General features: G+C 39.5%; 1 protein-coding gene across 25 annotated transcripts in view; it reads right to left on the reverse strand.

The window, feature by feature from the left end:
• EPB41L3 (erythrocyte membrane protein band 4.1 like 3) overlaps positions 1 to 14063 on the reverse strand; it is a 141976-nt gene that overhangs the window by 56154 nt on the left and 71759 nt on the right. For 24 of the 25 annotated variants that reach the window (XM_021525211.2, XM_021525207.2, XM_021525205.2 and 21 more), the window contains exons 2-3: positions 10293 to 10498; positions 5456 to 5653 (exon numbers count right to left, since the gene is read on the reverse strand). In XM_021525211.2, coding sequence (XP_021380886.1) covers positions 5456 to 5653; positions 10293 to 10487 — 393 coding nt within the window. In that variant the 5' untranslated portion in view covers positions 10488 to 10498. The remainder of the gene's footprint in view (positions 1 to 5455; positions 5654 to 10292; positions 10499 to 14063) is intronic. The other variant, XM_077784226.1, reaches the window with a different exon arrangement.

Consider the following 14063-nt stretch of genomic DNA (forward strand, 5'->3'; position numbering starts at 1 on the left):
ATGTTACAAATCCTGGTCTCAAATGTATGAAAAGAAAACTTCTTGCTATTTGAACTCAAGCATGCTACTCTGATGTCACCTGAGGATGTGGGGAAATCTATTAAGGATGTGGGGTCTCCACCAGGGAGGAAGTCACCAGAAGTTCATTACAAAGGTGTAAAAGTGGCTACAGTATGGGACACTGCCCAGGTTGCAGTGGCAGCATGACTGAGAAAACTGGAGCTAAACACACCCATATACAGTGTATTTTTACCAGTCCCTTTCTACCTCAGCAGACCACCCCCCTCTGACAGAAGTGGGGTTAACATTAATACTTTGTGAGTTGCTGTTTCTCTATGTGCTGTGCAGCTTATCTGGATCCTACGTCAACTTGCTTTTTGATGTAGGGCTGCAGAGATGCCACAGACAGGCTGCCATGGAAACATTTGTTTTCATTCACTGGTGGCCTGCATGATAAGAAACTCTGAGTGGTACAGGAATGACGAAAGAGTATAAATTACCAATGGCCTCAGACAGCTGAGCTTTTCAAAATTAAATCTAATTATTTTACCATTTATTTAGACAGATTATGTTACAGCTTTCTGCCCTCACATTGTGAGTGACAGCATGTATATATTTAGAGTAGAAACAAAGACAAATTCCAACTTGTTTTAGAAAGACACTTTAAATTAGGCTATGTGTAATGGAGAGCATGACAGCTTGTTCTACTTGCATCTTTTAATTAAAATGCAGTGGTCTATATAACAGAAAATTGAGATGGGGCAGATATGGACAACAAGGGAAACAAATCCTAGAAAAAATGTAATTGTATTACAGCATTTGAAGACTCCTACTTAAAGCTGAAGAAACCCAGAAGTAAGTTATTTTTGCTTGTTTTCTCAAATCTTAGGAAAAACTTGAACTAGCATGTTCATTACTTTTTTCAGGTTATCTGACATTAATTTCTAGTCTTGGCTCTTGCTTTCTCCTTAGCTTTTAAAACCAATGAATGCAAAACATAGGTCTCACTTGCTTGAAAAAGACAATTTGAAGTGCAGTTTTGGCCAGAGCTCTGGCCTTGGACACTTTGACAATCAACATTTCTGAGCATGATGCTGGCTGGGAGAGCACAATGAGCAACCCAAGGAGTACCACTGCCAGCAGGGGTGAACATCTAGGTGGAAACCACCATGCCTTGTCCCTCTGAATGGACTGCATCGACTCCTGTGATCCAACACCCCTCAGAAATCTCCAGGCTCTTCATGACAAGGGAGAAACAGCCAGCTGCCCTGAGGCTGTTTGTTTTGGCAGACAGGAGACAATGTCAGTGCACAAATACCTCTTCTCCAAAAGCCAGCAGCTTTCCCTGGGGAGGGGAAGCACCATTAGGTGGCCATCCCACCTTGGAAAGGAAACCCTTCTCTGAAATAAGGCTGCCACTACCATCTGCAGGCTTCTGGACAAGAGCAGCATCATGGGTACAGATGGTAATGCTGGTGGTTTATGGTTTTGGAGGAGGAAGAATGAACAGGTTGAGTAACCTCCTTAACCTGCTTTTGGCTTGTAATGAGTTACTGCATGAAAGACTTTCTGGGTCAGGACAGATAGAGCACACAGACACTACCACTGCAGGGCCACAAGGGAAAGCTTTTACCTGGTATTTGCTTAAGATCCTTTCACTGAATGGAGACTACATTAGATGACCCCCTGTTAACCTCAGCTTTGAAGTTAACTCCGCTACACTTTCCCTCATACATCTCATACAACATGAAAAGACCCTCAGTGTCACAAATGTAAAGCACTGAATGGAAGAGAGATTGAAAGATAGAGCAGCAGACAGTGAAAATGCTCAGCATTAAATATGGAGTAAGAAAGAGGGGCTTCTGAAACAAAGGACAGCAAGGGCATAATGGATTAACCAAACTTGCCTCAGAAGTGTCTCAATCTGTGAGTACATGCCACTTTGGCTGCTAGGTCATTAGTGGGATGAACACATAATTGATAAGCTGCAGGTTGTGCTCTACAGGAGAGCAATAAGCTCCTTTAAATTACATTAATATTTAACATACATAAAAAGCATTTGTCATTTGCAAAGCACTTTATAGAGTAACTGATGGATTCTATAATGATCCTCAACTCCCAGACTAGGGAGTGCAAGTCTGGAGAGATAAATACCTGGCCTACATCCAAATCAAGATTCACTGACAGAGCTATTATTCTAGCTCAAAATTAGGTTTCTAAGTTTCAGGTCCTTCCAGATTACATTGTTTTGTAGCCTTCAGTAGGTAGAAGCATGGATACACATGGAGCAGAAAGAAAGGAACTGACAACACAGGATGACATTTCTGACTCACATCTAAAAATTGTCACATCCCTACCTTGGGTCACTGTTCACTCTGAAAGATGCAGATATGTGGGTTGAACACAAGGAATGGGAGTATTGAATACCTGATTGCCATGTTATCTGTCCCTCTCCCTTTTCTTTTAAAGAATTAGTCTTGGGGAATTTACTGACCTCCATAATTTGTTAGGCACCTTAGTATACTTTATATTATATATATATATATATATATATATATATATGAAAGAAGAACTGAGATTAGCTCACTTGCTTACAGCATGGTGATAATAACACCAAGGGGATGGGTTCTATCCCTATAATGGCCTAATGGCCATTCATTTAAGAGGTGGAATTAATGATCCTTTTGGGTTCTGTGATTCTGTAAAAACTTCATAGCTTTGTGTGCTGCTGACAGAGAATATATATATATGTATATATATATGTGTGTATATATATATATATGTATATATGTATGCATATATATGTATGTATGTATATATGTATGCATAAATGTATATTTGCTTGTGCATATATACATTTCCCTCCCATTTAAATTGATATAGTGAGTTCACATGAAGGTGATCCTTAAAATATGATAGCATTTTTCTGAAATAACATAGATGGTTTCTTACACTGCAGCATTGAGTTTCTGTGTAACCAAAATCCTGACCCAAAAGTTCTGCAGAACTTCACCTTCAGCCTCCTACACAATTTCCTGGCATGTCTCCTGAGACAGACCCTCAGTTTCCCTGCCCTACTAACTCCCTTTGTGAATACTTTTTTACTCCTCTGGAGAAAAAAACACAGTGAAAGTCACATAATTTTTCTTGGCTGGACTCAGCATCCTTTTGCTGTAGCTGAACTTTATGCATGTAGGAAGTGAACGTTCTTTGGATCTACCAAAAATTCCCACGGGCTAGAGTAGGCTGTGCCACAGAAGCACCTGCATTTGTATAATCAGTACATACAACATACTGATAAAACTACCTAGGAAGGATGCGAAGTCTGAATCACACTGTTTAAGCTATGTTAGGTGTATCACCACTCCAGCTGCACTCGTTCCCTGAAGTATTTGTTCCTCCTAACTAACTTTGTTTCTATGTGCCCCATAGTCTACTCACCATTATAGCCTTACAGTCATTTGAAAAGTCATCCTTTTAGGAGCTCTATTCTCATCAATATTACATTCTGCCTGGGAAGCCTGATCATCTTAGAAGTAGGTAAAATGATTACTGATGACAGTCAATACAACTTGAAAATATTTCAACAATATAAGTAGGAAAAAATTATACAAAACTTATACTGGACATTATTCAAGAGCAATTCAGGACTTGCAAAGCAGAGAAATCTGAAAACCAGTAAAATATGATGGCTACCATATGCCAACATTTTTATGCTTCAAGAGAACTCAAGTTTAGTGAAAGAATGAAACTTCCTATAAAAAGCATTATTAACAGCATTTTTTTTGCATAAGTGGAAATCTAACGTAACAAATCTCCCTTTCTGTTCCATCTTAGATTCTGAAAAAGTTCAGCCTGCTAGACAAGATTTCCATAGAAATCTTATTTGTTAAGATTTGCTTGATTGTATTCCAAAAAGTGACTCATATTTTACAAGCAAGTGGCAAAAGCTGAAATGAGTTGACTCTTTCCATCAAAGTCAGTATGAGTCATTCCTCCATTTAATGGCTCCCCCACTATCCCTGCGTGACAAAACTGAGACAGCAGGTCAAGAAATGACCACTTGATAGTCACAAAGGATGTGACTTGCCCTAGATATCTAGTCCTAGGCTGAAGGAAACAACACAGGACTTGGCCAGTGAAATTAAAAGATACTCAGCCACATGGACAGCTAATTTGCTGTAAGAGTAGTAAAATACCAGCTTCTGTTTGCAGCTCACTCCTAGCATCACAACATTTGACCCAAACGTTAATGCCAGGGTTAACTAAAAACCAATAAGGTTTTTCCTCACCTGCCATTCTCCAATGCACCTAAAATGAGAGCAGCTGAAGGACAATAGGGCTGAGTGTAACATGATTGTAAAGATGCCATGATTTGGCTACCAGTCACATACTCTTTTTCTCTACCCTTTCTCCTTCTCCATGTTCCTGGGGATTTCCCTTTCAAGCCTGAAGACTATTTCATCTCTGCCTTCATACTCTCCTGTTCTCCCCAGTGGTTTTCCTCATGGAATTCCAGTTACCCAAAGGACTGTTGGCTTAGCCAGGTCCTCCAAGACTCATCCTTCCTCTGCAGGCACTGCTTGATCAGGCTCAGCCTTGTCTTGTGTGCATGACCTTCTGACCTAAAACAGGACAGGCTGGTCCACTGCCCAAAAGTCACCTTGGTGACAATGATGGAATAGAGAAAGGGTCCACCCTGAGATGCTGAATTTTCCATGCTTACTCTGAGGTGCTAAATGTGCTCAATTTTTGCTTTTCTGTGGCCTTCTGGAGTTGAAGGCACTGTCTTAGCCTAGGTCTGCCCATAGGTACAGACTGGCTTTAAGTGACAGTGAAGACCATCTCTCCCAAAAGTAGGTTCCTATCAGAGTCCCAGCAGGAAAAGAAAGCTTCCTTACAGAAAAATCACAACATCCTTTTGCCAGAACATTCAAACATAGTTATGATTCACAGACATCATGGAATAGCACACAAAACTCTCCATTCTCACTGCTATTTGTGCTTGACATTTTCCCCGCTTGCCCAGGGTGTCTCTCATGCCCACAGTAATCTCAATCTCAATAGTCAGATTTTCTGTATGGACAATGACTCAACGCAAGACTCAACTCAGTAAAGTACCAAGGAAAAGAAAAGCCCAGTGAGATCAAAATCCTTATTTCTTATGGGCTTTGTAGCCCATACTTTGCTTTCTGCATTCTTCTGTGGCAAGTGCCAACAGAAGATTAATCCACAGTCTCTGGCTGTTTCAGGGAGCACTCAGAATCCCTCACCTAGCTCAAATCTTTGCACCATCTTCAACAACCTCTAGAGAAAACAATGAAAGTATCTCTGTGTTTGACACTGGTGAAATATCACACCATTCATCCTTTTTCTTAAATTAGAAATACAATTTTCACCATTTATCTCCTGACAGGATGAAAAGAAAAAAAAAAGATGACACAAAGCCATTTACCTCTACTTCACATGCATATTCCGATCCATCCAGGAGTGTCACTTTGCATTGCATATTTTTCGGTTTCTTGACGATCTTTAGAGGAGACTTGGAAAGTTTGCTAGATGAAGATTTTTGAGAAAGCTTGTCGTCCTCTAGCTGCTGGTATTCCAGCTGTTTTGCACTCGCAGCAGCAAACTCCTGTTCTTTCTCTGTGGCCTATAAGGAGAAAATAAAGATACTTTTTGAAATAAGGTAAACCAATCATGCCCTGCAATTCACTTTACATGCTGCACCCAAGCATTTAAGTGAGCCTTTTTTGGGGCTTGGACAAGAAAGCCCCTGATGCAGGACAGAGTCCTTACTGAAAAGACTTCTCATATTCCTTCCAACCCTACATTCTCCCTCCAAAATGCACAGAATACCCATGAAGGAGGGGCATTCATGAAAATATTTTAAGGCTTCTACTTTTTCCACAGGTACAGAATCCCACTTCCTCTTCCTGTACTTGTTTTTTTTTTTTTTGGCAATTTGGAAATACTGAGTAATCAGTAAATTTTGTTGATGAACAGATACTCCTACACCTTCTTGATATTACTTTGAAGTCCTGTAGCTGTTAAATAATATGATGTTTCCGTGGTGTCATACAGAATAGAAAAACACCATCAAGTTTGCACTAATTTTTCTGTCAATGGGAAAACAGTCCCTGAATGAGGACATGGATCCCCCCTGAACAGTGCAAATTCATAAGGGGATGCTGATGTCCCTGGGAAAGTTAAAGGCTCCACAAGGATGAGAGGATGAATTTTGGTCTCTGCTAATGCCCAGTAAGTCTCTCAAGCTGGAGAGAAGTAGGTGCTATTTGGAAGACAAAGATAAGGCAGGGAAGAGGGGCTAGAAGTAAATGACCATGGTTGCTTTTGCTTGGGTTTATCTGAGGGTCAGGCCATTTAAATTTACTGTGATGCAGCAGAGCCCACAGACCTCTCCACAGCACTAGATGAAAGCCAGACAGCTCTACAGCATTTCACCCTTCCTAGCAACAGCTCTGTGCTGCAGTCATTACCCTTCTCATCAGTTATATCCTTGATAGACTCCAAACAAAACCTCAACAGGAGTGCAGTAATACCTCAGCTAGAGCATAAGTTAAATAAAAACATCTTTCTGTTATCTCACTACAAGGCAAAAAAACCCAGCCCACTCTGGCTCTGAATTATTTCAATGTAACAAACAAGCATTAATGGAAATATATTTTATATTAATCCTGTAAGTCTGTTTCCATTCATTATATATAATAAACCTTCAGAAGAATGGAGCAAATCCATCCAAAGGCTTTAATCTGCTTTGAGACCAGAACAATGTTCCATCATATAACCTGAAACAATACTGTACTTCTAAATCATGGGGTACTGTCCCCAAATGATTTAATAAAAACAAGCTTTAAGTTTCTCCTCTGCCTTCTGACAATGGGGCAAAGGACAATTTGGAGCTGGTTGTGATCCCTACATTGTTAGCTCTCACCAAAGCCCAGCAAATTACAAAGAGGTATGGCAGGACCTCACAGTCTTCCTTTCCCTGAAAGGAGGACACAGCAATGGCCTTCCTGGGCATTCTTGGATGGGGAAACTGGAAAAGAGTGGGGCTTAAAAGATAAAAAGGCAAGAAGAGCTGCTTTCAAAATCTATTGCATCTCCTGGGCCATGAATGTTCTTCCTCAGGAACAGCCTAGCACCAGCCATCTCTTCCCCCATCTACCTCCAGCACAAAAGAAATTCCTCCTCCAGCAGTTGGACACGAGCTCTGTGCCCGGATATCATAGCTTGAAAACTGGTGGGAGATGAAGGCTCAGTATATGTAAGTGGATCAGCTGTTTGCTGAGCATTTAACAATCACAGCAGCTGTGATGAAGAGGGAGAGACCCCCTGGGCTTACAGCAAGGCTTGAGGCCAGCTAGCCTTTTACCACATCTGCAGCCAGCTGGCAAGCAGTCCAGCCTTGTGCAGTGAGAAATAAACAACACTGAAGATGTCTCCTGTTTGGACCTCTGTGCATAACTGCACTGCTGCTGGTGGACAGAGGGGCTGTAATGATTTATGTATGTTTTGTCAAAAGAAATCTGCCAGGAAAGGTGCACATGCATATATGTGGGTAAAAAAAATAATTCCAGTGATGGGGAAAAAATACACTGTCTTACCCAGTGGCTCATTACATTTCTCATGTGAGAGTTAGCACTGTGCTCCAACAAAAATATCCCAGCATGGAACTAATCTCTTTCAAGAAAACTGAAAAACTGTTTGAGAAAAACTTCCACAACAACGACACCCCTCATCCATTTAAACTTCAAAACCATACTCAGCCTGTAAGCAATTTATGTGATTCGCAATGGATTGATCATTATTTTCCTTCATAAAGACAGTCAGTATATCAAGACTACTGCAGAGTTTTGCTTATTTATAAATCTTAAAAATATTACTGAGTTATTTTGTTTGTTAAGGTTCCCTTCTACATTAAGATCAGGGAAATGTGTCTAGGTTAAAATCATACAAAAGGTTTTCCTCTCATTTTTCTGGAGAACAAAACATGCCAAGAACTATTAGAGAAGATTCCCCCAAACTATGCTGACATGTTCAGGCATTGAGGTACTTTCAGACTGTATTAAGTCTCTTCTTCCTAAAGAAACCTGACATCCTGGAATCTAGGAAAAAAAAAATGGCCAGTGAAAGACCCATGTACACAGTGAATTATTTTTTACCCTGCAAGCATAGCTTCATTTTTTCCTAAATTTTTGTCCAAGGTATTTCTGCACTGGTTTTTTGTAGTTTCTGTACTCTGTTTTTGCAGTATTTTTTAAGCACTATGGACTAAATACTAATGCAGCACAAGTTGCTTCAGGGTTTACATTTTGGAGCATAATCTCTCTCATGTATGACATGGTATGTTCAAGCCCTTCTAAAACTAGATCTTTTCTCAAAGGATGCCTCTGGAGTCATGGGAATCAGCAATAAAGATCTTGGATGCTTTGCAGCTTCTCACTGGGGTATGAAGTGATGTTGCCACACTTGCAAAACACATTAATCCCATCTACTTATGGTACACTCAGAAACTTTGGTGCCCAACCTTGTGTGATGCCACTTTCTCTTTTTCAAAGAGACAGGAAGGCAGGCAGAAAGTGAAATTGCATTATTACAACTGATAGGAAGGACTCATTTCTCTAATACCTGTTAATCTCAATATGAAAAGGTTATTAACCTACATTAAAATGTTGGGAGGTTTTATGTGCACAGGAAGACAAAGAAAAGTTACTTCATGGACTGGTAACTTAAATCTTCCTTCTCAAGGTTCTCTTATACACGTAAGAGCAAAAATCCACTCCCTCACTGCAAATATGGACAGCAAGAGGGAGAATAAGATCTTTCAGTTTCTGGCTTTTTAATGACACTATTGCAAACAGCTTTGTCTCTTAGTGCTGCATTTAAACATTTCTTTCCTGAGATACAGACACTTAAGGCACTATGAAAGACACTGAGCCTATCAGTGCAGTTGGATTTGGCAGTCTGCTTACAGCATGGACATTTGGATTCAGTCTGGTGATCTCAGCAGGAAGGTGTCACATATCCCCTTCATTAACCCAGTTCTTCTATCTTGCCTTCTACAGAAACCAGTTAATTGGTGATCTTTGGGAAAGAAAGGGATCATGCAGCACATGAAACACCACACACTTCTAAACACACATGGACAGGCTTGGTGCCTAAATTAGTTTAGTTTTTTTTGTGTGTGTGGTTATTTTGGAGTTGGGCTTATTTTGTTGTTTGGGGTTTTTTGTTGCTACTGTTTATTTGTTTTACATTTTTAATGTGAAAAGAAACTTGAAGTGGAAGGATTATTGAAGATGTCTGGAAAAACATCTATATAGAGAATAATACTTATGCCTAAGACTGACAGAATTACACTTTTAATCAATGACCAATTTATTCAACACCTATCTCTCTTGGAGAAGCTTTGCTTCTTTTCCCTAAACTAATTCCAGGAAACTTCTGATCTATTTGACAGATCAAAATTGCTTCACCAGAACTGTCTACCACAACCACTTCAACCAGCCAGAATTTTTAAAAGGAAAGAGAAGAGGAGGAGCTAGACTGGCTTATTCCACTCTCCAAAGGTAAATGTAATCAGATGAGGGTCATAACCTTACAAAGCTAAAGGAAGAGATTTTCAGGTACCCCATTAATTGTGTGTCACTTACCCATGAAGAAAAATGCCTGTTAATCCTATTGTCTGAAAATTATTAACGGAAAGAAGAAAGCAGCTTCTGGAAATTTAATAAGTGCAACAATGAACTAAATGGAAAAGCACGCACTAGCTCTTCTGAAACCTATTACATGAATAGCTCAAGTAATTATAATGCAGTCATTTCAGACCCACGAGAAACTTAAGGGACCACAGATTCTTCATGGCTCACACATCAGACAAGCAAGCATGAAATCAGTGTTCAGCAGGTGTCAAAAAAAATGAACTCTGAAAACATTTTCAGCTTCATAAAAACTGACACTGTTTGCTATCTAATGCAAAGGCAAGGTCGAAGATGTTTCCTACTTAGTTAATGAGACCGCCCTCCTGTTTAAGCACTGGGGGCAGAAATACCCGCCATGAATTTAAAAACATTCTGCATGAGAACTATTTTCCTTTAAACACGAAAGACGAACCAGCCCAGATCTACAGCATCCCGTCAAACACCCTTCCACGCGTATCTGAATATATCTTTGCGCTGCACACCTGCCAGGCTGGCTATTTCCTGGCAGCAGTAGGTGGGTGCTCAGCCAGTTGCGTGCAGCGGGCGCGTGTCCGTGGGCTGCCTTACCTGCTCCTTTCTCACGGGCGTGCTGTGCGCTGCCACGGCCGAGAACTGCTCGAGCGCGGTCTGGTGCTCCTCACCAGGCTGCTGCGGCTGCTGCTCCTGCGGCTGGCTCTCCGCCGTCCCTTCCTGCGCAGGGCTCTCCTCCTGATCCTGCTCTTTATCCTTGGACTCGGAGTCTGATCCCGATTCGGTAGTCATGGTTGGTTATTCTGCAACACACGGTGAGCAGACCTACTGAGCACAGTCTCATGGCTGTGAATTTGTAAGATAGGCATATAAAAAGAAAGATCTGATAGTTTTAGTCTCAATATCCTCAAAACTTAAGTGCCTATCACACTGGCCCAATCAGGATCCCTAGATAAGCTTCCCTGGTGCAAAAAGACCAGGTCTAAATGCATCCATACTGTAGGGGAAAAAATATTGCAAAAATCTGATTCTACACAGTAATACACAGACGCTATAGGACTTACGTGCAAGTTAAATACAGAATACACAGTTCATAATTCATAGAGGGAACGTAACACATTGGGCCTTAAATTTAACAAAAGCCAGTGGAGTTTGGGTTTCTAAACCATGTGGAAACTTGAAAAATTAAATCTTTTGTCCTTCACATTGAAATCAACAGAACTTGAGCTCCTCAACATCTGCACTCCCTTTTGGAAATGTACTCAAGTACTTTTGATGCTTCCAAGCAATATATTAATAGTTGAACTAGATGATCTTATAGGTCTTTTCCAACCTAAACAATTTTATAATTCTATACATGCTAGAAACATCTGAAATGTTTCTGTATGCCCTGTGCATATATACAGTGCAAACATACATTTGCCCTTAAACCTAGTTCTGTCCTTCCCACTTGAATTAATCTACATTTCTGTCATTTCTTTCTAAGTGCTACAGCATTTAAAAGAAAACATAAAGACTTCCATTAAGTCATTCTAAGTGTTAGATTTCAAATAAAGGGAATACAACTTCCATTGAATGTGAAAAGTCTATTTTCTATTTAATTTTGTCCAGTACTAAATAAAAATGAAAATATTAGAAATATTAATTCAAAATTCTAGCTACTTTAATTAAATAGTTTTGGTGCAAATATGTGGTTGGCACCCAATTCTTAAACAAAATACACGCATAACCAAGCTTTTAAAAAAATACTGTGATTTTTTTATCAAAACAAGGATTTGAAAAAGCAGACTGTGTCAGTTCAGCAAAGGCAGTGTTCTTTGATGTTTGTTATTCATATGTTCTCAGACCTCACAAACTTATTCTTGAATAGCTTGCTACTAAGCAACTTGAAGGCAAACCAGTCTGCTGTAATCTATTTCTGTTAGTCATTGGGATGTGATTTCTTTAACCTGGTAACCATGGCTACTGTGGAATTATAGGTGATTCCACAAAACATGCATCTGCTAATTCACCGTATCAAGTCACTATGAACTCCTAGCATACACTACAATGCTTACTAGTAGAAGCAAGTTTATTGTAGAACATAAGGAAAGTACAAACCTTTCTCTTTTTCATCATTTAAATGTTTGATAAGCTAAATTGGTTGACAGGAAATGTTTTAAACGAGGCCAACTACTATTTTCAAACACACTTGTGTATTCTGCACTTTCAAGGCTAATCTCTCCAGTGAACACACGGCTCTGCAGAGCAAAGGAAGTCACAGCATTCAGCCTGTGCTCAGCTCCTGCTCTGTGTGTGAGGAGTGGGGGTGCATGTTCCCACCCCCTGCCAGCCAAAACAGCATGAGAGAGAAGCTGAGCTAAAAAGCATACATGGCAGATTTATGCTTCAGGCCACATTTTCAAGGTACTAACATGTGACACACGTGTTTAGAAACACATCGTAAATTTCTACACTCAGACTGGCACAACCGTATAAAAAAATACCTTTTGAAATGTGTTATTTAACAAATTGTCCTTAGCATCTACAAAAAGCAATAATTAACTTGGGTCTTAAAATGTGACAGTGAGAAAGGTGTTCATTTAATCAAACTCCAGCTGTCCATATCTGAGATGGTCACTTTAAATGCAGAGCAGAAAAGCAGACGTTTCAGAGAGGGATTCATCTGACCTATTTTAAATTCCTGCTTTAAGCTGTGATAAATCACATACTAGAGTGACTTCAATTTGCTGCGAAGGAAACCTAAACAAGCATCTCCAATGTAGATCACTCAAACCCATCTTCCATGTTCAATTATCCTAAGCCATTCTTTTTTGTACGCTTTAAACGTTCAATTGAACAACGATGTTAATCTCTCAGATTTTTGCTTTACGCATCTGTCAAATCAACATGGAATAAACTATTCTTCATTTGATACTCATTATATTTGCCTTGCTTTAAAAGCACCTAGGTCTCCACAAATGTCTCAAGTTTTCCCCTACCCACCCCCCACCCTGTTTTGTCCAAGTGCTTGAGGACATGAAATGCAAATTAATCAAACAATTATTTCAGTAAACTCAAACTGTGTGGTCAGTTTACTTTTCCAGAAACTATGAATTAGGAAGTTACCAAAACCTAACTTACAGCTACAAAAATCATTGCTCAAACAATAACAAAATAGCACCCATGACCAATATAAAGAGTAATGCATGAAGTAAGATACAATACTTTTTATGCCCTCTTGATATTATTTAGAACAGTGTAAATAAAAACTTGCTGTATGATATACATTTCTCTTTAGAAAGAGGTATTACTCTCTATAGGATCAGATTCCCAGCCAGTACTAACCAAAAGTCTCTCTTCTTTCAGCAGCCATCGCCATGCCACTGAAAGCTCATTTTTGCAGCCTGTGTAGCTTCTTTCCTAATAAACATTTGTATACTGTTTGTTTGTAAGCATGGAAATAGACATTTAAAATAGCCCCACAAAAAGCAACTTCATGTAGGATGAGATGTAAACAAGTTTTACTGTTCCTGCCACTTATCATTTTGAATCTCAGGGAACAAGAAACAAGGTTCTTATACTCTTCCGGGACAATTCTGCATGAAGCATAGCCTTACAATACTGAGTTATTCTCTAGAAATTACTTCTTTTCTCTCCAGTTCCATGACTTCTTGCTGGCTTTAAGAGTGCTTTATTAGAAAACTTCATGTGCTTTATCAAATCTTTCAGTGTAAGAGATTTCCTGGATACAATATTACTATCATTAGTCAGACAACAGATGGATTTAATAAACCCAGTGTTGCCCGTTTCCAAATGTCTTTATTTCCCCATGCATGCAGCACATTTAATAACAAATACTGAGAACAAAATACTGTTCTTCCCACACTGTTCTCTCACAGGTGTAAATAGAAGCAAAGCAAACACATCACAAATCCCATCGCAAATCCCATTTCTTACAAACTCCTCAGACGAGAGTACTGTTAAGATTTATTTCCTTCCATCTAGAGCAGGTGGAAAATACCTAAATTACAAGGCAGGAAAGAACATTCCTCTCTCAGTGCAAACCAGTAAGTTGTTTTGCCTTCCTCAGCAAACAGCTGCTTATCCGCATGAACTCTGACAGCATTTCATTTGTTATAAGTAGCACAACAACCCTCCTAGGAAGAGGTAATTTCATTTATTGAAAGAAATAACAGTAATCTTAAGAAATTTACCAACATAAATATTACTCTACCTTTGTTTATATGCAGCAAACCTGACAGAATAACTGGTAGTGCCTAAACATTTATCAAGTACTCAGCTGGCTAAGAATTTCTTATTCTTCTTTGATTATTTACTGTAACTGGCTATGTACCGAAGCTATGACTTCTAATGTGAATTTCAGCA

The sequence above is a fragment of the Lonchura striata genome, chromosome 1, assembly GCF_046129695.1.
Source record: "Lonchura striata isolate bLonStr1 chromosome 1, bLonStr1.mat, whole genome shotgun sequence".
Classification (NCBI taxonomy): Eukaryota; Metazoa; Chordata; class Aves; order Passeriformes; family Estrildidae; genus Lonchura; species Lonchura striata.